Genomic DNA, 25,803 nt, shown 5'->3' with positions numbered 1-25,803 from the left:
CCTTCTTTGGATGAGTCCGAGCTTGATTTGCCACCGGTAAATTGGGTCGGTTGAGATAGCACCAACAAACGAGCCGAGCCGAGCCGAGACGAATCCTTCTACTGTGCTTGCTGGATTCTTTGAACGACGTGGTATTTATCCCCTCCAGGAACGGAAGAAGGCGAAGGCGGAGGCGGCGGCGGCAGCAGCAGCAGCAGCGTGATGGAGTTCTGCCCGACGTGCGGGATGCTGCTGCAGATCGAGCGGGCAAGCCAAGGGCGGAGGTGCCGCCTCTTCTGCCCCACCTGCCCCTACGTCTGCACCATCTCCAACAAGGCTGATCACCTCACTACACTCCTTCCCTTCTCTTCTATTTCCTGTCTCCCTGTTCACCCTTGGCGTTGGTCTTTTGTCTCCTCAGATGGTCATCAAGCATAATTTGGTGAAGAAAGAATTGGAGCATATCTTTAGCGGCGCCGACAGCATGAAGTTTGCTCCAAGAACTGCAGGTGAGTAGTTGGCTACTTGGTGAATTGCCATACTCTCTTCTTGCTTCCGGGGTTAAAAAACATTTGCGAACCTGAGTATTGGGAGATCAAAAAGCCTAACAAAAATTCCATGAGATGCAAGTCTCCTAAGCCATCACACCCGACTCCTTTACAAGGAGTGACAGGATCAAGACGCTGTCACCTAAAAGATTTGTGTTGGTCTCGGTTTTATTCATCAGTCTTGCATTCTCTTGCACACTCTTCCAGTAACCAACCGTTCCCTAAGTTTTCTTGAACCCACCCCTTGTTATCATGAGATGATGCGTAAGCTTTCGTTATCATCCACTCCGTTTCCAAGTAAACAAACGGCTCGACGTAGTAAACCCGGTTCATGTTCCCGAGGTTAATTGGTGAATCGTTCGTTACTAGTGAAGCCACGCTTCTAAATTTGTTGTATCATTCATTACGTGCAAACCCAATTATGTGGCTACAGCCCATATATAGTACTTTGGTTTCTATATGATCTATTAGCTCAGCTTAATACCTACGCCTTGGTCTCGATTCGTAATGTAGTCCTAATTTGAAAATGACAAATTTGAGTAAAATACTCATAGCCTCACAAATTCCTCACACCGACGCCTATACTTTTTTGCAGAAATTTCGAGATAAAGAAAATTAGAGCACATTATGAGAAATTAATTGATCAGTTGGATATTTGGGAGCTACCCAAAAAATTATTAATTAAATTATAATAGTTATCAGATCACAAGGCCTTTCCAAATGTAATCTTGAGAAAATTTAATGCCACTCAATACTAGATTCTTTTACTGCTTCGTATTTTTGTTGCAGCCTTCACCATTATTTGATGCGCGCATTAGATTATCATGATCAAGTAGGTAAAACTCCGTAATGCTTCTCTTAGTAAGGATATATTATATCTGTATGGATGTACCTACCTGCAGCAACCTGCCCAAGGTGTCACCACGGAGAGGCATTCTTCAGGCAAATGCAGATTCGTTCAGCTGACGAACCCATGACAACATTCTACCGATGCTGCAACGAGAGATGCAATTACGAATGGCGAGACGACTGATCTCATATCTGATGCGCATGGGAGTGGAACTGTTTTCGCTTTCTCAATCAAGCATCGGCGTACTCTTGTCCTATTTCTATTGCTTTCTGCATGCAGACCGGAAAGGAGAGGTACCGATGGCAACATAAGATTTTGAACAGTCATAATGTATGTGCTAAACTATGCACATAATCTCGATTTTTTTTTGTTTTTCGGTGTCAAATGTACGATAGCGAAGATTTAAGTGCCAAGTTTTCTATGCACACAACACGTTGCTGCTCGTTATGTCAAGATTGCAGCAGCAGACAGTCGATGAGAAGGAGAAAACAACATATGAAGAGGAGGGAGGACGGCAAGTCCGACAAGTTCACGTGTCCATCCGGAGCAATTGTGCGTTAGAATTAAAGCATGAAGAGGAAGGAGGACAGGAGTCCACACGAGTACGTCCTTTTTTCCTAGAGAGTAATGAAGTGATTGATGCAGCTGCAATCTAAAGTGATCCAGCAGCTCTAAACTACCCCATATATTACTGATAATCTAATTAATAACTCCCTTTCCCTTGGATGAGGAATCTACATTTGTTTGTTTTTTATGATAATGCATGTCATTGAAAGAAGAAACCCAAAACACTCACAAACAAACAAAAACACCTAGTCAAATTAGAATAGACTCCGTAGGAAGAATTAATGGAGTTTGTGATAAGAACAGACATGACATTGGACTGGGCGTGAGAATGTCCCATAACCAGGACAAGCTAGCATTGGAGGTGATATGGACAGGGCAGCACATCTCACTTGATGCCTGTCCTGTTGGCTTATTAATGCACTACCACAGCTACCAAGAGCCTTGGGTAAGAAGGAAGATGATCCTAGAGCAGCATGTGGAAGGGTAAAAAATCTCCCTTTTACAAGCGAGAGATTATGTAAGCGGGTAAGTTAGTTAATAAGAAATGATATAAAAACATATGTAATTGATGTCTGATAATTTTTATCTCTAATAAGATAAAAGTCGATGATAATATATTTTAAACAAGAGTCTAACATTAAGTTAGAACATAGATCAATGACATCGATATTATCATAATATATTATAAGAGTTGATTGAGAGATAATACGAAGTGTAGCAGATTGGTGACTCAATTAAATTCTATAATAATAATAGTGATGACTGATATTCAGCTTCAATAGTGGATCTTGTAACTATGTTCTATTTCTTAGAACTTCAATTGCTCCAAAAATACAATGTAAGCTGATGTAGATGTTTTATCATCAATATTGCCTACTCAATTAATATTGACGAAGGCATGAAGATAAAGGGATAAGTATTCATAAAAAAAAAGTTCATGATTGGGAGTCTCTTTAATATACTGTAATATATATTTTAGTATAGACCAATGTATAGTAAAGGATTGATGCATAAACTATAATAATTTATTGATTATAAATAGTAAAAAATGAGGGTACTTTGAGTTGTTGCAAAAGAGCTCGATCAAGCAACGAAATAAGCAGTACATCATACTAAACCTATTCTATTCATAGGAGTAGGCACATAAAATGATGGAGAAGATAACTCGAATACCATATTTATAGCTTTATCCGTTATATTATCCCCCATTTATTTCTTTGACATCCTCGTCGAGACCTTTTTGTGAACACTGTATCTTTTTACTTTTGTTTAATCTTTAATCTTCAATTCTAATTGTAGTGCACCTTATCATATTATTTTAACTTGTTAATAACTCTGATGTGGGAAGTTATATTGATCTTGGTTTTTATGAATCCTGAAGATAACAGAAAAAGATTGTGACTTTGGTGTTTAGTGGCAACTTGTCATTGAGAAGAGAACAATAATTAGTTGGGAGTGCGAGAGAGAGAGAGAGAGAGAGAGAGAGAGAGAGAGAGAGAATGGAGACGCACCCAAATTGACGTCCTCAGGGACAGTGTGATCATGGGAGAACTTTCCTGTATTGTTTCTGTTAACGTCACCGTTAGTTTCATATCATTGTCCAATATAAGACGACATGGTTGAGATATGAAAAGAGAGAAGGTCGAAGGGAAGATGCATAGGGAGGAAGCGCGAGACGAAGCATCGAACGGAGGAGAGGGGGTTGAGGTCGAGGAGGAGCTCGATGACCTCGAACCCAAGGAACTCTGCCCTATCCATGTTTGTTGTTGACCTTTGTATAACTCCGAGTAGGGGGAAAAGCTGGTAGAAAGAATAGATTTATTCAAGAATATCTATTTAAGAATATTTAGTACGTTCGTGAAGTATAGGATTTTTTTGGTCATTATAATAATAAATTTATTGTCACAGTAAAATTTAATTGGTTTATCTTATTTTTCTTAAAGATTTATAAAAATTCTTCGAAGCCAAATCTTAAAACTTCAAAAAAGATGTAATACCAACTGTTCGTCAACTTTAGGTTCGATACCAACCTTTCTGAATCCTGTTACATTTTTTATCTTTTAGATATATTCTTCATTGATAAAAAAATGATCAAAACATTAGGAAAACTCAAAACCATTCAAATTCTTAAGTTTATTATCTAAAACTTTATAAAACCAAAAATATTCTATTTCGTAACTATCCTCAATGGTAAAAACTTCAAAAAAAAACAAAAAACAAAAAACCAAGATTCAACATTCTAGTTAAAAGTCTATCCCTAACTCCAATTAATTTTATGACTCTTGTAAGATTGGTTATTTTATATTTATGATGGAATCGTTCGTATAGTCTTTCGCCCTAAAAGGCTAAGAGGGTGGGATCGTTGGTACGATCCATATTTCCTTTTTCTATTTTTTTTAACTTTAATCTTATTTTCAATATATTATTCCTTACCTTTCTACTGAGTTGCTCGGTGGAGCAACGCGTCGTTCCGCTCGCACATCGGTCAGATCGCGTTATCCGGCGAGCCGTTGCAACACTCTTTAAGTAGTTAGAAAAATCGCCCTTCCGTGTTGAGAAAGGAGGTTGGGCAACTAAGAAAAATAGCCCTTCCGTGCTTAGAAAGGAGGTTGGGCAACTAAGAAAAATAGCCCTTCCGTGCTTAGAAAGGAGGTTGGGCAACTAACAGGCTGGTGATCCGATCCTACGTGTCGACGTCCGCAAAGCATCAGTCTGAGGCGCCCGTGGTGGAACCCACCATGGCAGGCCGTCGTCGTGAAATGTTGTGAGATTGGAAATTATGGCAGTGCTTTTTCAGAAATAGCTAAAAGAGTACTCGCTAAAGAGAGAGAAAGAGCGCTAAACAGTCGTTGAACGGTCTTGCCATCTACCCCCAACTACCACACTTACACACACCGACAATTAAATGCCTGCACCTATACTTATCCCTTGCTTCACACCCCCTCTTCGTTCTATGTTTTCCCTTGACGCCTCTTGGAGGAGTTCATAGCGACCGCAAAAGCGACAATGGCGACAGCCAGCGAGCTCGATAACAAGCATCGCAGCTCCCTTGGTAAGTAGGACTCTTCCTCCTCCTCCTCCTTACTCTCTCTCTCTCTCTCGCTTCCACCAGCATGATGCACCATCTGTTATGCTACCAACTCTGCTTCTGATGTGGATTGCAGGGGGAGCCGCAAAACTGGCGATGGCGGCGGCATTTTTGGTCGGGCTGGCGAGCTGGTACTGCGCGGTGGAAATACGGCCGCCGCCGCCCACTCCGTGCGGGTCGGAGGACGGGCCACCGGTGACCGCGCCGAGGATTCGGCTGAGGGATGGACGGTTCCTGGCCTACTCCGAGACGGGGGTGCCCAGGGAAAGGGCTGCGTACAAGATCGTCCACTGCCATGGATTCGGCAGCTCCAGGCTCGACAGTCCCCGGACCTCCCCGGTGAGCGAAAAACCCTAACCCTTCCTCGGTCTCCCCCTTTCATGTCGATAGGTTGAGTGTATTGGCAGCGATGGATGTGGATCGGAAGGGGAGGCGATCCAAGAGTCCCTCTCACTGAGCCACCAAAAACAGGGTCGGACGCCTTCCGATTGGTCCGGCTACCAAACCGGCCAAACCCCCTCCCCTCCCCGCCGCCCGCCCTCCGTCCTCCTTAATGGGAATGTGTTCTGTGTCCTCACCTGGTTGGTGGCTCGGGCCAAAATCATACTGCACCTCGTGCCAAGTTAAACACTGACACCCATTTCTCACCACCGTGACTCCTCGGTCTGAGGTCTCTTTTGTGGGCCTACAGTTACCATTACCTGTTCCTTAGCACCTGTGTCGTAGCTGCTGTCTGCACCGTCATCAAAACAAAGTAATAGATGATATTTAAACCACTACTCGAACATTTCAAATGAATTTTATTGTTACAACCATCTTTGTAGTTTTGTGTTATTGATGAGTAAGTGACCTAAGAATTTTTTGTGTTGTCTTTTAGTTGACAATTAGGGAAACAAAATGATAATTATGCCTGTGAAGTCCAAAATTTGCTATATTTATGTGTAAGTTATCCCTGTTCAGCAATTAAAGGTGCTTCTATAACAAATATCAACTTTACAAGAGAACATTGAAGGGATCAATATTAAAAAAAAAATAAAGACATGGGAGAGAGGAACAATATACATTTCTTTAGTATAAATGTCAGTGAGCAAAAGAATGAAATCATCCTGTACAACTTCTGTGAGGTTCTAGTAATTTTCATGTTTAAAAGGTGTGGAAGTTGTGTTCTTGCTGAGTCATATAAGGTTGCAACATTAGATTAGTAAGGTTGGCGAACTCACTATTTGATTTAGTTGAACACCGAGGGAGATGGTTCTTTCTTTGGTCCTCGAGTACCCATACATGACATTTAGACTGTTGAACTTGATTGTACATGGCTCAATAATCATAAAGTTCTTTAGTTTTTCTTATATTTCTTGGAATAAAATTTTTTATGTACACTAAAGTTAAAAAGTAATGTATATTAAGTCTTTAAATATTCTATGCAATCACGACATGTAATTGTTAATATTTGAACTTGCATTGTCAAGCTTGCACTTAGCAAATGTCAGAAAATTGATGGTTCACTGGACCTTGACAAGTAGGATAAATTCCTTACAGTTCCTCATGATGAAATAAATAGTCGTTAGTAAAACTTTTATGTGACTATTAAGTTTCAGGTTTGAATACATCGTGTGGAAGTAGATTTTGCTCAGCCCTGCATAGTTGCAAACATTGAAGTACTAAGGTTGCTGTCCAAATTTTGATTGAATTGCTATAGAAGAGTTCAACACCACCTATACCTGAAGCTGACTTTTGAACTTGATTGCATTTGGATCATGAGTTAATAAGTTAGATTTTGGTTTCGAGTTCAAATGTATATTTGAATCCAACTGTGGCCCTTGTTAGATGGTCTCCTTCTAGATCACTTCTTGTAAGATCGAATTCCTATCAAACTAAGTCGGGGGATTTTTCGACTATAGCCCTTCTGACGGTCGTGTCACTTGGATCGATCACCAATTGCTTGTGGGCTCGATCTCCAATGGTGGCATGTTGGCATTTGATGTGGACATCCACGTTGGCTCCTAATGCTGTCACATGTCGGCACATGGTGGCCATTCGTTCGTCACATCATTATCACTTATCAGTAACCCCCCACTTCTGAGTCAATGGGTCGTAGACCTATCGAGTTAGAGGCATGCTTTACAATATTGTTAATAATGATGGTAGCAATGGATGTGTTGTCGGTTAGTAGGTGTGATCTATCTCGGTCTCATAAGAAGAATGTTGTCGAAAGACTTGTTCGATTAATAGATCATACACTTTGGAATTAAAAAATTGAGACTATCATCAATGGCGGGAGGAGGCGTCATCATGGAAGTGACCACCAACAACATCACCGATCCACTGCTACCTAGCAGGGTGTTGTACGCTTGCAGCCTCTCTCACGCTGACGATAAACTCAAGAGCTTCCGGTCCTACCTTAGGTGGATGTGCATCAACTAGTTCGACGCTAAGTATGCAATGGTCTCGTGGTCGCTCTTCCTCCTCCTAGGCATCTGCGTCTTCACTACCTCCCACTTCGTCCTTTCCTGTGCCCCCACCTATGTTACTTATGATGTGGTGCTATAGCTCTCCCTTACCTCCTCCTTCGACCTCTCCTACCTTTGCTTCTCTACTTTCGTCCGTCGTTACAGCCTTCGTTGTTTCCTCTTTCTCGACAAGATAGATTTTTTTTAAAAAACTTAAATTACACATGTCATTATATTGATGATTTATTATGAGTCAACATGCCACATAAGTAGACTCTAATGTTTGTCAACTTAAACTTGACGAGAGGGGCTTATATGCTACGTTTTTTAAAATGTAAGAGTTATTTTAGATACGAACAAAATCATAAGGGCTTAAGTGATCCATAATCAAAACCATAGGGGCTAAAATATATTTTTATTTTTAACTTAAATTACATATGTCATTATATTAATAGTTTATTATGAGTCAGCATGTCACGTAAGCAGATTTTAACGTATGTTAACTCAGATTTGGCGGGATGAGTTTATATGTTATGTTTTAAAAAATGTATAAGTTATTTTAGACATGAGTAAACTGTAAGGGCTTAAGTGGTCCATGACCAAAATCACAAGGGCTAAAATGAACCTTAACCCTACTATAAATAACTCCCTAAACCATTCACACCCTCCACGCCTTCATATGCCCTCGAAGCATTTGGACTCTTGGATTTATAGACTTTAAAACTTTCAGTTTTTTCATTTAATAAGGTTCAAATGTCTTCCGCATCAAGCTCCTTATCAATGGTCGACCGTGAGTTGAGCGGTTCTCCAGTTTCATCGCCATTTTCGGCATTAGTTTTCGCAACTCCCCCCCTCCAATGAAAGGGTCGGAGTCGTTGCTACGAGGGGGAATACCTTTTCCGAGGTGAGTCCATCAAGTAGTTGAGTCTCGCAAACTGCGTTGAGGTTGTATGACTTTGACTCTTAGATATCTAAGGTTGACCCAATACACATCAAAGAGGCTTTTAACATTCCTACCAAGATTGAGCTAATGGATCCTTGTCTTGGTGATCGACCATACAAGTCGCACCATTTCTTTTGCACTTCCTTTTACACCTTGGAGGTGGGGCTCAGATTTTTTTTTTCCATCCTTTTTATGTTGGAGTCTTGAACGATGTTTTCCCCTACTCAAGTGGCACCAAACACTTAGCAATATTTAGCCACCTTCGTTGGGGAGTGTCGAAGGCTTGATATCTCCCCAACTTTGACTTTGTTGTAGGCTTGTTTTATTGTGACCCTTAGGGATTTGACTTATTACCTTTCTGCCAATCCTGATTGTAGGGTTAGAATATATATATATATATATATATATATATATATATATATATATATATATATATATATATATATATATATATATATATATATATATATATATATATATTTGTTTCTTCACGGAGGGGGTGGCCTGTCAACTTAGCATGGTTCATAGGCAAGTTTTGGAACTTGATTCTGAGGTTGAGTGGGTTGGAGCAAGAGTGACATCGCCAGTTATTTGTTGCCCTATTCGACGAGTTCACTACCATCTTCCAAATGAGCAAGGCTTGGCTCAAGGAAGTCGGAATCAATTTATAAGACTTTCATCTTGTAAGACTCCTAAGTGATGAAAGAAAGAAGAACTCATCTTCTTTTTGATTACCTTCCTCGCATATGTAAAAGACTGAATGCATTCGATTTCTAATAAGGATTACTAATCCGTAATTTTTTGTGGAATCTTTTTTCATTAGTGGTTGCGAATGACTAACTTTATCAATCTTTTTGATCTTGGTTTTGTACAAATTAGATTTTAAAAAAGATTACTAATTGTTATCTGAGCAAGTTAAATTTTGATTGTTTGAGTTGGAATGTATATTCGGATCCAATCGTGGTCCTTTTTAGATGGTCTCCTTTCACATATCACTTCTTGCAAGATCAAATTCTTATCAAACTAAGTTAGGGGCATTTTTTACTATAGCCCTTATCAAATTAGTATTTGAACTTAAAGCGATTAGACTAGTCAAACTAAGCAAGAGCTGAATGTCTCTCTCTCTCTAGGAACACGCTTGGAGTCATTTTATAGGCAACTCTGGTGACAGTTATCCCTATGACCATCGACGAAAAATGAGAAATAGTTAATGACCCCAGCGGAGTAGTGGTATTGTGTTCGGCATGTTCGATGCCCATAATGTCTGAACATGCTGACTGTCAGTTGCTCGGTTGGTTGCACACAGCATCTGATCTGACCCTCACTTACCTATGGGTCTAAACACACGAGTGTCACTCGGATCAATCACCACGTGCATGTGGGCCTGAGCTCCTATGGTGGCATGCTGGCGTCTGACGTGGCCATCCGCACTGGCTGCTCATGCTGTCATATGACAGCACATGGTGCCCGTCATGTCATTCTCACATCATAACACTATTCGAGAAGAAACATTCTAATGTATATTAGCATCTTAGCTATATTACCTACATGTCAAACAGGTCATTCAGTAGCTTTACAATTGCATCCGTTCGGTTGTTAGGAAGCATAAATTATTTTATGGTTGCATAAAGATATGACAGGTTTACTTTCTCTCTCTCTCTCTCTCTCTCTCTCTCACACACACACACACACACACATAAATTTAGGGTCTTACTATATGCTACTTGAGAAGGCTCGTAAGTTATCAACTCTTCAAATAATTCTTTGTGATGGCAGGAATTGATAGAGGAGTTAGGTATATATATAGTAGGTTACGACAGAGCTGGATATGGTGAAAGTGATCCCAATCCCAGTCGTTCACTGAGGAGCGAGGCGTCAGATATCGCGGAGCTGGCAGATGCTTTGGAGCTGGGCCCCAGGTTTTACCTGATTGGGTTCTCCTTGGGTGGCCATGCTGTCTGGGCGTCCATTAAGTACATTCCAGATAGGTAACCGTCGTTTGCTAGACTACAATGTCACGTACATAGTTCAGGGTGTGTTTGCCGCCGCCGCAGCCTTACAAATAGATGGGTTTTACCTCCTGCAACATCAGACTGAGCAAGCATCTGAGAATGTTGCAATTCATTTCAGGATTGCTGGAGCTGCTATGATGGCACCAGTAATAAACTACAGATGGCCTGGGTTCCCGCAGCATCTATCAGAGGAGGCTTACAGAAAGCAACAGCCTGGAGATCAGTGGGCATTGCGAGTTGCATATTATGCCCCCTGGTTGCTGCATTGGTGGATGAAACAGTCGTGGTTGCCTTCCTCCACCGTTATCAAAGGTACAACCCATCTGCCCAACCGCTTGGATGCACAACTTCGTGAGTATGTCATGAAGAACAGTGGAATGTTCGAAGAGGTTGGTGCTACCCCAGTGTCCTTTTTTTATTTTTTATTTTGACCCATTTCAACTGTCCAAGGAGCTTTGTAGTATGACGCTGCAAGAACTGAAGAATGCAAGCGTCACTGTGCTTGCAGAGGCGGAAACTTGCCACTCAGCAAGGCATGCTTGAGTCGTTTTACCGAGACATGGTGGTGATGTTCGGGAAGTGGGAATTTGATCCGATGGATCTCTCGCAACCGCCCTTTCCAGTTCATCTATGGCATGGGGATGAAGACGGGCTCGTGCCGGTTACTCTACAGCGATACATCTGCAGCCGCCTTAGCTGGATCGACTACCATGAGCTGAAGGAAACAGGGCACTACCTGGGAGGTGTGCAGAACTTGGTTGATGTTGTCCTCAAGACCTTGCTAGTGGCGTCGGTTTCGGCATGACCACGTATTTATCAGTTTGGAAAAAGAAGCACCCACAGGAAGCGGAATGCGTCATTCATACATGGGAGGGATAATAATTAGATCGCACATGCCCTATTTTAACAATGCATCCATTACTTATGCGAGATCACCCACCATATACACATTGTTATAGATAGCGAGAGAGAGAGATGCTTGCATTGCGCTTTGACTATTGAATAATTAACGCCTGAACTTTGGTTGCATCCATTTGTGGATAAATTTATGGTTCAAATTTCTTAGGACGGAGAGTAGAGAAATCTGGAGAGAACTTAGCATAACGTTTTATTCAATCAGCTCAGATGGATGGCCGGCACAGGCAGCGGCACCTAAAGGAGCCACAACGTGTACTGTTTTCACTACGGCATTAGTAGTAGTAGCATTTAGAGAAAGACAAGTTGTAGCCGTAAGTTGAGCCATTAGTAATAGTAGTTAGAGAAAACGTGAAAAAAAAAGGAGTAAAAATTGATCTTAATGTTTAAAAATAAAAAAAATATGACAAGCACAAAGCAATAAAAAAATACTACTACTCTTAATTAAGATAAATATAATTAATAATATATATATAAAAGAGCACTTATGCTACTGAAGCACAAAAACTCACGATATCTAAAAAAATATGTTATATTTCACGAATAATTATCCTTGTCACAAGCCTCTATGGATATAATAGATGTTTTGCCACATAACAATGCACTCTTAAACGAAGTATTCAGACGTTAGCACAATAAGACATTAGCATAGCTTTAGAGCGAGAAAGAGCATTTACAAGACACCATTATCTCATGAGTATGCAATGTTTCCCTCCTCTGTGTAAATCGTCATTTCCCTTTTTATTTATTTATTTTAATGTTTTTGGGGTTGGGGTCAGGCCATCTTATGAACAATGGATCAGCCGCGAACTGCGCTCGCCAAATTGCTTGCTTTGTCATGCGGCGGCTCCTCTCCACCGGGGCCATGTCTTCCTCTGCCCCTTATTCGTCGTTCCTACCAGGTAAAAACCCTAGCTCGATCCGCCTCACGCATCAGCGGCGACTCAATGGTGTTCGTTTCTCTTTTCCCACCCGCTTCGTCGTCGTCGGTTCTTCCATACGCTGCCTTGCCTCCTTCTCACCGGCCGAGCGAATCAAAGTCCACAACCCCATCGTTGAGATGGATGGTGAACCACATCCCCCTAGTGTGTGTGTGTTTGCTGTTTTTTTTTTTTTGCTCTCTTGGTTCTTTTCCCGCTTTCAAACGCTTATTCTTCTCTCCTCGGTACGTTCTATCGATATCTACTTCTTTTTTTTCAATTCAGAAAAAAAAAGAGGTTAAAACCCTACCTATCTGATGTACATAAAAACTTTTTGATGTCTTCTCAGGCGATGAGATGACGAGGGTCATCTGGAGGATTCCAGATGATAAAAGAAAAGGTGTCAATCTTCTCATTCCTTTTATATATCCTGCAAGTCTGGAGTCACTTGGAAATGATTGATTGATTTGTTTCCTGACTGCAGCTAATTTTTCCATTTCTCGAATTGGACATCAAGTACTTCGATCTGGGCCTCTTGAGTCGTGATGCCACCGACGATCGGGTAACCGTTGAAAGTGCCGAGGCAACTCTCAAGTTACCTACCACGACCTTCTTTATAGTAGCACTTCCCCTTCCTCCTTCCACTTAAATGATTTATTGTGTTTTCTTACAGTGATAAACTGAATACCAATTTGTGTATAATTAATGTTCGTGCATATACGAAACTTGCTTTACCATTTTGTACATGCTTGTATCGATTGGTGTATTCAATCTTCCATTTCACCGGATCTATCGAATTATTTCTCAGAAAGATACGTGGGAACAGTGTTTGCTTAAACTAGCATCAGCATGAATTCTGCAGTCCATTATATCTGCAGTCCATTATATCAGCATGAATTCTGCAGTCCATTATTTCAAGTGGCAGCATTAGGGTCTTTTGGATCATCATCTTTAATGGTTCTTGATGATGATTCCTCTAACGTAGCTTTAGTTACCATTGTATCTGAAATATAGTTTTGATTTCCATGTTAATTTGGATCATCATCTTTATTGTTTCTTGATGATGATTCCTCTAACGTACCTTTGGTTACCATTGTATCTGAATTGTAGTTTTGATTGCCATGTTAATTTGAATGAGAGGAGAGAGGGAGAGGGATCAAAGAGATGGAACAATGGAGATAGGAGAGAAGAGGGAGGTTGGAGGGGAGAAGGTGATAAGAGGGAAGGGAAGGCAATTGAGAATGATAGTTGTGGGCTACAAAGTAAGCAGAGAAGAAAAGAGCATATAGGAGGAGAGAAAGGACAAAAGAGGGAAGATAGGATGGTAACAGCAGGTACGAGCCATAGAGAAAGGAGAAGAAAGAGAGGGAGGGGAAGGAGGAGGGGAGAGAAGAAAAAGAGAGTGGTGATGACGTAGGGTGCTGGTCACACGCAATGGAGAAGGGGAGAGGAGAGAAGAGAGAGACGATAGGATGGTAACAGCAGGTGCAACCCAGCATTTGCAGAGAGAAAGCAGGAAGAAGATCAAGAAAAGAGGGAGACATACTGGATAAAGAAAGGACGTGTGGCTGATGGCTGAAAATCAAATCTAGGGCATAACATGGGCGTCAAACGTGGAAAATTATGTTCGGATCAAGGGGAAGGGGGGAAGGGAATTGGGTTTGGATCGAGTCGAGGCATTTGGGTCATTGAGTCAACCTATGCAAATGCCTGATATGCCTAGCACCTCAACTGAGCCATTCGTCTAGGTGGCACCCAGTTGAAAGCATTTTGCCCAAAACCCGCTACGACACTTGGGCCCAAGGTAGGAAATACCGAATGATACCGCTTGGTACGGGCGGTACGTACCGGTCTGACGGAATACCGGTACGCGGACCACCCGCTACCGGACGGAACGAAAAAAAAAAAAATATTTATATATAAATATTTTAGAAAAAGGAGACGTTTGGCGACGTCGCCTTTTTCAGATTATATATATATGATTATATATATATATATATATATATATATATATATATATATATATATATATATATTTATATATTTAAATAAACGAGGCGACGTTGCCCCGCGTGGGGAAGGAAAAGGCGACGTCGCCGAGGCGATGCGACGTCGCCGAGGCGATGCGACGTCGCCTTTTAAATAAAAAAAAAATAAATATATATATAATCTTATATATATATATATATTAATTTATATATATATAAATGAGGCGACGTCACTTCGGCGACATCGCCCCGCTTGGGAGAAGAGATAGCCGACATCACTTCGGCGACGTCGCCGAGTTATATATATATATATATATACCGAGCGGTATACCGCTCGGTATACAGTTTCGTATCGTACCGAGCGAGCGTCAAAACTTCGGTACGGTACGAAATTGCAGACCTTGCTTGGGCCTCACATCGCCATGCCCGAGCACCTAGGCGAACATTTGGAACACTTCTTGGCATCTTTGGTTAGCCAAATAGTTTGACACCAATACAAAACTTTTATGGATGAATGCAATAAGAATTCAATTTCAAAGAAGGTTGTGGCATAAGAATCAAAGGAACTTAAAGTGTCCTGGTCTTTGGACCTTTTTTTTCTTTTATCTTTTATTTAAGTCTATTTCCTGTTTAGCTCGCTAAGGGAAGTCAAAGTAGGAAAGATATAGTTTAATTAGGGGCTAGAGTTGTTGCAATGCCATGCTATGGTGCTAGTTAACTTCTGACATGGGTCATTAGCTAATACTGCTTGCATTATTTAAATAAATCAGAATAATAATTCACATTTGAGACACAAAACAGGATTGTATTGGTAGCTTGGCATATCGCACATGTTGCACTTACCTGGGGTCAGCCAGTCTACTACCTGGAGTAGGAATCGTTGCTGTTACAGCCTCATTGCATCCGGAAGTAACTCATTTTACTGTTTTAGTTTCGCTCTGTTGGGTACAAAAGTTGATGGTTAGTAATTGCCAATTGTAATGCAGCTTTTAAAGTTTTCTCAGCCCTGGATGCATTACACTTGTGGTCATGCATGATATTCAGCTACTGTAAAAAGGAATGGTTGACTAGTAGCCTTCCCTGGCATGGCTTTGTTTGTATTCTCCATGTCATGTCAGTTTTCTGTACTTTTGAGTTTGCACCCCTTGTTTTTGGTACTTAGCAATTTGATCTACATGTCTGGTACATATTACCTTATGATTGTCTCTTATGCTTGCTGATCTCTATGTTACTTTTGTTAGCTTGAATCAGTCTTGTTCTAATTCACTTCAGGAACTGTTTTTCGTGAGCCTATTCTTTGCCGCAATGTGCCACGCATTGTTGCTGGTAAAAATGAAATTTTACTTGGTGATAAGTTAATTTTTGTGTGTATGTATGTGCGTGTTTGGAGGTCTTTGCTTATGCTGTATACTTAAAGGTCCACCTGTGGAGCAAGATGTTTATGAATTTAAAGGCTCTGGTATTGCATTATCTATGTATAATGTAGATGAGGTTTGTCATATATAGTCTTATGTAGGAAATTTTACAGAGATATTCTTTGTTGATCATACAAAATTGGAAACTCTTTTCAGTCCATTCGGGCTTTTGCTGAGTCATCAATGTCTATGGCATTTGCAAAAAAGTGGCCACTTTACTTAAGCACCAAAAATACCATATTGAAGAAATACGATGGCAGGTAGTGTTATCTTTTCTGTGCTAGCTTATTTTCTTACTAATCTATTAGTATCGTATGTTGTTTTTCATGGGGAGATTACCACAATGTGTACCTTTTTGTCAGCATATACCATGTACAGGTACCCCTGTTTTTTCTTCCTAATATGAAGAGCCAATTGTATCATTTAATTTGTAATTAATCTCTCGCGCTCTCTCTCTAAACCCTAAACCCCTTTCTCTCTTTGACTGCAAAGTTACATTAGAGAATATGCCTGTCAACGAAGTTGTAACATATAGAAAGTTATACAGATTCTTGCTTGCTTTTATTCTCTATTTCTTTGATTTGTTAGTGTCCTTATTGCAAAGCTCAATGAAAGTTATACAGATTTGTTAGTGTCCTCACAAATTGTGAAGCTCAGCTATAGAAAATATGTCTGTCAACAATGTGGAATTTTCTTGCTCAGGACGCAATATATATCCAAAAATCTGGTTTTGTCCTTTTAAATTTTGGAACTTTAGGCATCTAAGATATACAGAATGAGACATTTGAAATATTGTAGGTTTAAGGACATTTTTCAGGAGGTTTATGAAGAAAAATGGAAGTCAAAGTTCGAAGAACAATCAATATGGTGGGAACATCTGTTCTAAGTATTTCACCTTTTTTGCTTAATAAGTCTTAAATTGATGTCTAATAATTGTCTTCCAGTTATCAGGTATGAGCATAGGCTGATTGATGACATGGTAGCTTATGCATTGAAAAGCAGTGGTGGTTATGTGTGGGCCTGCAAAAATTTTGATGGAGATGTCCAGAGCGATTTCCTCGCCCAAGGTCTTACTTTTGAATTTATGATCTTATTATAACAGTAGTTAATATATTGGTATCAAATTCCTGTATTCCAAATATGTTTTACTTTTCACTTTATTATTTTAACTAAAGTATAGGGGTAGTAGCAAAGTGTCATAGGAAAGAATCAAATTGAAACTTGAAACATATCCTCAACCTTGTTAGGTAACATGAGTGAAAAAGTTCATGTTAACTAGGAGTCATGATTCTACTTTTGTTGTGATTGATTGATTTAACAAGATCACTCACTTTATGCCTTTATCCATGCAAAAAAAACTGCAGATGCTTCTCATGTAGTGAAATTGTTCATGAACGAAATTAAATTCACAAGATATTTTTGGAAAATTTATTGAAAATTTTGAACATGATCTGTGTTGTTAAACCTTTTATTGTTTGGCAGTTGGACAGTTTTTTTCCAACTCCCTTTTGTTCAACTTAAATTATTCTCAATAATATGATGTTTTAAGATTTATTTGTTGTTGCAGGATTTGGTTCATTGGGCTTGATGACGTCTGTATTGGTAATTACCAAAGTTTAATTGCTCTAGTTTCAGTCTCTACTTATCCCATGTATAGGTAACAATGATTGTAACATAATTATAGTTATCATCTGACGGGAAAACATTAGAAGCTGAAGCAGCACATGGGACTGTGACTCAACATTTTAGGCTACATCAGAGAGGACAAGAGACTAGCACGAACAGTATTGCATCAGAGAGGATCTTGCACTTCTTATCCATGGTCCAAGGTATGCTCAAGCAAATTTTTGTCCCCTTCCATTTTTTGCTTGAATATTAAATATTTCTTTTAAATATTGAAAATCTGCTTCATTGTGACATCGGTGTAGTGCTAAATTCAAATCCTTGTTTGGTACTTCCAGAAACACTTGGAAAGGTTGAAGAAACTGACTCTTAACTAGGAATTGCAGAAGCATTGTAATTCAATTGAAAAAGAAAAACTAGCATGATGGAACATGTTCCTTCAATGAGAAAAGATTGGGAAAGTAAAGAAAGGAAAATAAATGCAAGGCAGTATACCTTTTAAAACAAACTATAATCGATAGATAAATACTTTTGTTTTGGATATTTGATTTGTGATGGTTTTTCACAATCATGCAAATACAAGAAAACAGTTGACTTTTCCTTCAAGGTTGCTGTTATCCTCATCTTGACTCTCAGAAAGTTTGGTATAAGCTGCACCAAAAATAAGATTTCCTCTGTGATTTAATTTGTTATCTTTTACAATTTATCGAGTATTGTGTATTTGCTTAAAGCTGCTTTTTACAATGATCACAAAGTGAACTTTTCACAGCTAAACTTCCATGAACTGGCTTCTTGGTTTACTTGCCTGTTGATGCTGTTGATTGTTCTGAGTAAGATCCACGAAATATGTTTAGTTCATTTAGTATATATGGAGTCTAAGATCTCATATAGGCACATGGTTTTATCTTTCGTGCACGAGTGATTGCTCTTTTCTCAATTGTGCTTTGTCTTCATTTATTTCGTTTGCAGAGTGTCCAGAGAATTCTACTTGAACACCGAGGAGTTTGTTGATGCTGTTGCTCAGAACCTTAAAGAGAAGATCCAAGTAGCAGCAGTTATTTAAATGCTTTGTTAATTTTCAAGATGGATGACGTTTCTACTCAAAAAAAAGAAAAAAAAAAGAAAAAAAAGAGAGAAAAGGAGGAGTTGGATTTGAAGAGTATGTCAAAAAGTTACAGCATCTGATGAGCATGAAGGCTATTAATAATGAGGTTTTGTCTATGCAGCAGACAGATATCTGAAGAAAAACAGATATCTGCAGACAGATATCTTTACCGCAGCTTAGTAGTAGTGCTCGAGCCATATGATTTATATGCCTTCGCATCATACGAGTGAACGACGGCATCGAAGTAAAAACTGACAGCCAAATGTTCTGACTGGCTTAAGAAGACGCTTGATGAAAGAAGTGGAGAAACCACATCTTGAGAAGTGGATGACAATATAAACTCCCAAGTGTAAACATAATCTAAAAAAGTGATGTTGTATTGGGTGCGTATGTGTGTTGTGTGTGTGTATATGTGTTGTGTATTTGTGTGTGTTGTGTATGTGTGTTGAGTTGTGAATGCTGTGTGTTTTGTGTTTGTGTATTGTGTATATGTGTGTTGTGTGTAAAGAATGTTATGATGTGTTGTGTACATACGTGTGTTATGAATGTGATGTGTGTTGTTAATAATATGTTGTGTTGTGAATGGTACTATGTGTCTGTATTGTGTCGTGTTGTGTGCCTGTGTTATGAATGTGATGTGTGTTGTTAATAATATGTTGTGTTGTGAATGGTATGTGTTGTGTGTATGTATTACATGTATATGTATTGTGTTATGTGTGTATTGTGTAGTGTATATGTGTATGTGTAAGTAGTGTTGTTAATAATATGTGTTGTTAATAATGTGTTGTGTGTTATGTGTATGTGTTGTGTGTGTATTATGTTGTGTATGTGTGTTGTATATATGTATGTATGTGTTATATTGTGTATGTGTTGTGAATTTTATGTGTATGCATGCATATTGTATTTGTGTAATGTATAGTATGTATATGTATATGTTGAGTTATGTATGTATGTGTTATATGTGTGTTGCCTTCCGAGGACGCTGCTGCTGTTATTGGGAGAAGGATGAGGTGGAACCACCACAACGACCATGTCAATATCAACAACAAAGAGAACATGTGACAATCAAGTTTGGAGGAAATTTGCCATGTTTGACGATGCAGCTTCTGTGGCGATTTGTCCGAGGATGCTGCCTTGTGTCGGTAGCCCTGTAAACAAAAATACGGGGCGGAGGGCAAAGGGAACACTGAGTCAAAACAAGACTACGGAAAATAAAAAGAATAATGTCGTATGTTAGAAACGAGTAAAAACAACACTAAGAAAGAGGGTGTAAATTAATACAACGGATAAAAACATCGATTTTAAAAAATCTTTTGTATGATTAAAAACGATCTCAAAAAATATTAAATTGAAAACGTACGAGAGCATACTAAGAGTAAGAAACCAGTTTGTAATATAAAGTAAATTATAATAAAGGTAAATAGTAAATCAGAAATACAAACTGATTTATAGTGGTTTGGTCGTCGTGACCAACATCTACTCCACTGATTCCTCTTCCGTCGAGGCTACCGACATCCACTAACGGTCTTCCTTCAATAGGCGAAGGCAAAGACCAATCATCTTCTTACAACTCTATTCTCCTTTTGACAGGCTCAGGAGAGAACCCTTACACCCCCACGTTTTTTTTTTCTTTTTGCTCCCAATTGTGTTTGTTAACTAGGGATGAGAGGGGTATTTATAGACCTCAAATTGATTCAAACTTGATACTGACACTAGGCGGTACCATCGCCTGACACCCTGTCACTGGGCGGTACCACCGCTTGATAGTCTCGGAGACTGCGCCATGATGGTTCCACCTATTGAGTCACTGTTTAACCCAATTATATGCTAACTACAAATTTTAAGGCATATACTAAGCTAAATAAGTCCGGTAAGTCTAGGTTTTTTCCAGCGAGCTTCCAACGATCTTCCGACGAACTTCCGACGATCTCTCGACAATGTTCCAGCGGACTCTCGACAAGCTCCTGAACTTATCGATCAATACCGATAGAACTTCCAATCAATTTTTGTCAGAACTTCCGACGAATTCTCGAACTCTCAACGAAATTTTGTTCTCGACTCTAGGACTTCATTTTGCTTTATGCCTTAATCGCTATCGTAGTGAATCCTGCACGCTTAGAACCTACTTCGATCTAGACAATTATTACAAAGCAAATCAAATATTTTCCGACATGTCATTGGGATCAACACTTCGTCCAAATCTTCGACGTATCATCCTCTTTGGTGGCCTATTGCCCAATCAACCAGTTGACCTCCACAACTCTGATTTACTTGGCGTAATTTTCGCTCTTCTTGGCCCGATGCCCGAACACATGACCTGAAGCCTTCTGTCAATACATTGACCAATCCTTCGGCTGATATGTTTATCTCCGGCCCAACATGATTCTTCTTGCTTTAATTATCTCTCCATAATCGAAACTTCCTACGTCACTCAAAACCCAGATTAAATCATAAATACTATCAATTAGTTTCATCATCAAATCCGAGAGTCAACATCGTCCTCCCTCCGTACTTCTGAATATGTAAAAGAACGATAAAATGAAAGATGTGAAGGAATCACCTTTGCTCCTCACTTATCACGTAGCTTCCCAACTAAACCCCCAGCAAATAACCCCCTATCGAACCAGGAGAACATAAGCACAATCTAAGGTTGCTCCGGAAGAAACAAAATTCCTACCAAGAAAATTCTAGATCATATTAAAGAGATTTCGACTAATCCGATCGACCCAACCCCAGAAATAATTAGGAAGTCATTCCCGGAGAAATTAAGAATGGAAAGAACGTGGGGAAAGGGTTTATTTTTGGAGATAATCACATTAGCATCAACCACATCATTGGAAATAATCGAGTCGAGCAATGAGATACCTTCACAATCGCATTCAGTAACTCGCTCAATAAAGACATGACAAGAACACGGAGAGCAATGCCTTGACGGATGATGGAAGCAACATCAAGCAATCATTGATCTCGTCGACACAACTTGAGGGTGGTGCATGGCCTGAGAAGCAATATTTTTCACATGCCACCCAAGATTCAATTTATGAAACTCGATAAGATACTGGTTAAGTTTATGCACAGAAGGGGAAAGGAAAGACAATGGATGAATTTGAACATATACGACAAAGTTTACGCGATGTAAGCACAAAACAAAGCTCATCGTATTCACAATCGTCGTATTATAAAAAATCTTACGACCAATAACAATGCGATGATAGTTAGTCAGACTTCTTTGAGCAATAGTATGATACTGCACAACAAAGAAAGTAGAAGCTTTGACATTCACCAATACATGCCTCAAGAGTCGCCTTAAACACGTGATTCATGACGATTAATCTACGATTATCACCACATTGATATACCAATAACATACGATGTATCAATACACTATGTTGTGAGATCAATTTTAAAATTAGGTTCAACAAACATATCATATTAATAGTAGATACATAAGATCGAGGACCTCGATCCACCACCCGTGAAAACCTATCGTTCATTTTGGTGGTAGAATCAACAATTAAGTATATCTACATATGTGATTATTTAATTCATTTAAATTTTAAAATTTATATTGTAGCAAAATAATCTAACAATTCAAATAATTTTTCTTTAGATATTTTAATATTTACAGAAAGAAAATCTATAACAAACCAAAATACAAACCTTGCAAAGACTATTCCTCAAAGCCCGAAGAAGATATGACACTATTCTTACCTAATTTACATTGATTTTGCTAAACTTACGCTAAACATATATTTATTTCTAACTTAAAAAATCATATCCTAACTTTTTTTTTCAAATATTTTTGAAAGATTTTATGTCTAAATTAGACGTACCGCACCGTATCGAGCAAAGCTCGACACACCAATATGATATAAAATTTCAATCCTTTGTTTGGACAATACACATAAGAAAGATTTGCTTCTTATCCCTTCTCAATGAAAACATAGGACAAAGTTGCATAACTTATGAGAAAGAAGGAACAAGGGTCATGATTCATACAAAAAAAATAAAGACACAGAAATTGCACTTGCATGCACGAACCAAGAAACAAACAACTCCAATCAGCTCAAGCAATGTTTTCCCCACAGTCCCCAATTTTTGAAAAAAGATAGAATAAAAAATCCAATTAGGTTCCGATCAAACAACATGACATTATCTGCAAAATATTTGGTCTGACTAAACATCTCATCATGTACAACATATATATTCATTCAGCAAAGAGATAGTGTAGATATAACCTAAAAGCAATTAGGGATGTCAAGGAAGTAGTATCTAGAGGTATAAAAGAAGAAAATTTGTTAGAAACAAGAAATATAAATCTAATTGCCCTTAATTTGATCAGTGATTACATTCTAAACAGAGCTCAATGGTGGAAAAAGATCTACGAATGTAACCCTTATTAGTTGGGATATTAGGGTTTTCCAATATTTTCCTGTATATTTATTTAATGAGGTGAAATATCCTCTTCTGGATGCATTCTTTGCATGATCTAGTTAATAGGAAAGGACCATGTGCTTTTGACTTGCAGCTTCCATCTCATAATCACATTCCCTAGACAGTTCCTCCTTAGCCATCATTATAAGAATTGAAGAAAATTACCAATCATTATATCTGAATGTAAATAGCATGCTCAAGTTTCCAAACTTAATTTGGAAATTTATTGGTTCATAACAATTTAAGATTTGGCCATGGGCTGTGATAAAGCATATCATGGGTGGTTATAAGGAACTAAAAAACTAAATTGATCTTGAACACCAATCTGCAAGAAAAAGTACCTAGCCAATTTGGATGATGCATAGCATTAGACTCATGATCTATAAGAGTGAAAACCTGATTAATGAATCAAAGTAACTGTACAATCAAAGTGATTGGAATACATTTACTCATCTCTCAGTAGACAATCTGCAATTCTTATATTTCAAAACAACTGACAAAATTTTCATTCAAGGAAAAATAGAATTTGGTCAAAATTCATGCTAATTGCTCATAACTAGCAAATGAGAGCTATCCAGTCGATTAAAATATGAGGAACTATGTTAAAGAAAAGCATAATATGTTTATACATACTACATAGCATACATAGCACGACAACCACATAAAGCAGCAACATACACTAAATACTAATATAATTTAAAAAACAGAATGATCAAAATTCAATCCGATGACAACACAAGAAATTGAAGGAGAAAGTAAAAAAAAGTGTAAACGATCATCATAATAAAAAAGGAGCAATTCCACATTCTTCTAATTGACATGATAATGTCAATTAAGGAGTGCAACATGACTTCAGGCTATAAGAGTCATTTAATGTGGGTTATACTCTACTAATGACTAATCTGTTATTGAAGACCCCATAAGTCTCTGATAACACATTTTAGCCTAATAAAATAGACAGACCAAATAACCTTGTAATGTCGAAGAGTAAGTCATCTGCGTTTTAACAAATGAGAAGTCATGTAAAGATGTTGCATTAACTTCTAGTCTCAAGAATTGACTTGGAAATATATAATGATTAACTTAACTGTTATTATGATAAAGTTACTAGAACAGAAAGAAACCACTTTTATCAGTTTAATCATTACTACTGAAAAGTTCAATTGACACAGACAAGTCAATGAGATCATGAATATGTAGGTTCACCTTTCTAGTGTAATCAAGAAAAATTCCGTTAGGATTGAGATTTGTGTAGTCTAAAATTAAACTGATTCTGGATGTCACTTTCTATGCTATCTGCAACACCAGGGGGTACTGTATTTTCATTGCAACCTCCATACCATTCTTCATAACTAGTCGATGGACCTGAAGAAGGCACGTACAAGAATATGTGAAGAAAAATAAGTCAACAGATATCAACATGAGCAAATCAGAGTTGAACAAGCAAGCACTTTGTTGAAGAATTTTTCTATGGCATCCAAACACATAATATCTGAAATTCAGGAGGATTAGGATATGACCAATCTAGATCAAAACAACCTGCCCTATGCTTGCTGCAGCAAGATGTTCATAATCAAAGCTCGTCAGTTTGGATGACCAATCAGGACCCAGTTTAGCATCCAAAACATCATTCAATTGTTTCCTTGGCATCACATTGGCTCCTTGACGAACAATATCCATAGCAGCTAATATTTGCATCAGGTAAGGAGGCAAGACATGCATTAAAAGCCATGCTAGTTGTTCATGAATTTTACATTTGGCTCAAACTAGGTAATCAGATTTAAGTAATAATATACATGAATTGAGTTAGGGTCATCATAAACATAATTCAAACCAAATATTAAAAACTATAGTTCGGATTACCATATGATTTGATCTGATTTGTCTTAACTAGCATGTAAACACTTCGGCATTCGAATAAACAAATCGAAAGTATTTGAAAATAAAATTAATGAATAATAATGGTTAACAGAACTATGATTAAAGTTTTTAGAGTTTCTTCAATATCCATTTTTTTCACAAGCCTTGATTCTTTGACCATCAACACCATTCTAGTTTTTTTAAAACAATTTTCTTCTTCCTAGCACCACCCACTCTTAATTATTATTAGCATTATATACAATAATCAGTTGTCATATACAAGAATCATGATGTACACAGGTTGAGCATTCCTAATTAGGCTACTAAAAATAAATACCTACTAATTGTCTTCCCTAGGTTCTGATATCCTTGTCAACCAAAAAATGCTCATCAAATAAAATTTTGCATAATTTTTTAAAATGAAACAAACAGTAAAAATAGTGAAATGCTAAACATTTCTGTAAAACAAGTGTTCATTTGTAACTACAAACTAGTAACTAAGAACGAAAAAAGGAATGTTCAGATTTTCCAAGCTGAGAGTGACAGCAAGCCTTTGATATACTCTAATATATATAATGCTGTTGTTCTGGCTGACAAAAACGAAAAATTCAATAGGGAATTATGAGTTGGAGAAACATTTCAGTATTACTGACAAGAAAATGCGTTCACTATGCACTGTGTTTAAGTATAAAAGTATTGAATTAAAGAGGACATAGAATCTTTTCTAACCTACAACAACAATAACATCAACAAGCCATAATGTCACAAATATATGGGGTTGCTACATGGATCTTTTTCCATATAAGACAATATCCCCAGTTAAATCATTAACAACAAATATTTTTTTATCATTCTTAGTGATGTGTTTGATAGGTTTCTCTATTTCTGGCACCACTAATCCTAAGAAACTCACCTCCTCTCTCTAGGTCTCCTTTGAACAAATTCAGAATTTAATACCATTCAAAACTGCTCTCATTTATATATTATCCTTGGCTCCTTGCACATCCAATTTAGTATTCTAGTCTTGGCAAACATTTCTTTGACTTGTATATCATTCTTGCACATCCATCTCAATAGTCTACTATTCTAGTCTATGCAATGCTAAC

General features: G+C 38.3%; 2 protein-coding genes, 2 long non-coding RNA genes and 1 pseudogene across 9 annotated transcripts in view; 4 read left to right on the top strand and 1 right to left on the bottom strand.

Annotated features, from left to right (window-relative positions):
- Nucleotides 1-2,067, top strand: LOC135640977 (uncharacterized). 3 transcript variants are annotated; one of them, XR_010497510.1, is made up of 4 exons: nt 1-315; nt 401-488; nt 1,430-1,670; nt 1,778-2,066. XR_010497510.1 is itself a non-coding variant. In XM_065155888.1 (3 exons), the coding sequence occupies exons 1-3, from the start codon at nt 202-204 to the stop codon at nt 1,558-1,560; spliced, it is 333 nt and encodes a 110-aa protein (XP_065011960.1). In that variant the 5' UTR covers nt 2-201; the 3' UTR covers nt 1,561-2,067. The 3 variants fall into 3 exon arrangements, 1 of the variants encoding a protein (XP_065011960.1); XR_010497509.1 differs by having other exon boundaries at nt 2-315; nt 1,773-2,066; XM_065155888.1 differs by having other exon boundaries at nt 2-315; nt 1,430-2,067.
- A 2,772-nt stretch (nt 2,068-4,839) lies between these two features.
- Nucleotides 4,840-11,502, top strand: LOC135641849 (uncharacterized). The gene is made up of 5 exons (XM_065157619.1): nt 4,840-4,996; nt 5,109-5,371; nt 10,202-10,413; nt 10,556-10,826; nt 10,946-11,502. The coding sequence occupies exons 1-5, from the start codon at nt 4,951-4,953 to the stop codon at nt 11,240-11,242; spliced, it is 1,089 nt and encodes a 362-aa protein (XP_065013691.1). The 5' UTR covers nt 4,840-4,950; the 3' UTR covers nt 11,243-11,502.
- Nucleotides 11,503-11,970: 468 nt separating this feature from the next.
- LOC135641030 (uncharacterized) lies at nt 11,971-13,060 on the top strand. Its single transcript, XR_010497545.1, has 3 exons — nt 11,971-12,049; nt 12,132-12,672; nt 12,757-13,060. It is a non-coding gene; the product is annotated as an uncharacterized LOC135641030 (long non-coding RNA).
- Nucleotides 13,061-14,480: 1,420 nt separating this feature from the next.
- On the top strand, nt 14,481-18,475 carry LOC135641029 (isocitrate dehydrogenase [NADP], chloroplastic/mitochondrial-like; annotated as a pseudogene).
- Nucleotides 18,476-19,409: 934 nt separating this feature from the next.
- Nucleotides 19,410-25,803, bottom strand: part of LOC135641031 (uncharacterized) — a 42,342-nt gene continuing 35,948 nt past the window's right edge. For all 4 annotated transcript variants that reach the window (XR_010497546.1, XR_010497548.1, XR_010497549.1 and 1 more), the window contains 2 exons: nt 24,044-24,202; nt 19,410-19,551 (listed from right to left, as the gene is read on the bottom strand). This is a non-coding gene — a long non-coding RNA (uncharacterized LOC135641031). The remainder of the gene's footprint in view (nt 19,552-24,043; nt 24,203-25,803) is intronic.

Source organism: Musa acuminata, chromosome BXJ3-6 (genome assembly GCF_036884655.1).
Source record: "Musa acuminata AAA Group cultivar baxijiao chromosome BXJ3-6, Cavendish_Baxijiao_AAA, whole genome shotgun sequence".
Lineage (NCBI taxonomy): Eukaryota > Viridiplantae > Streptophyta > Magnoliopsida > Zingiberales > Musaceae > Musa > Musa acuminata.
Note: the sequence above shows the minus strand (reverse complement) of the source record. Positions and strands in the feature narration are given on the sequence as shown.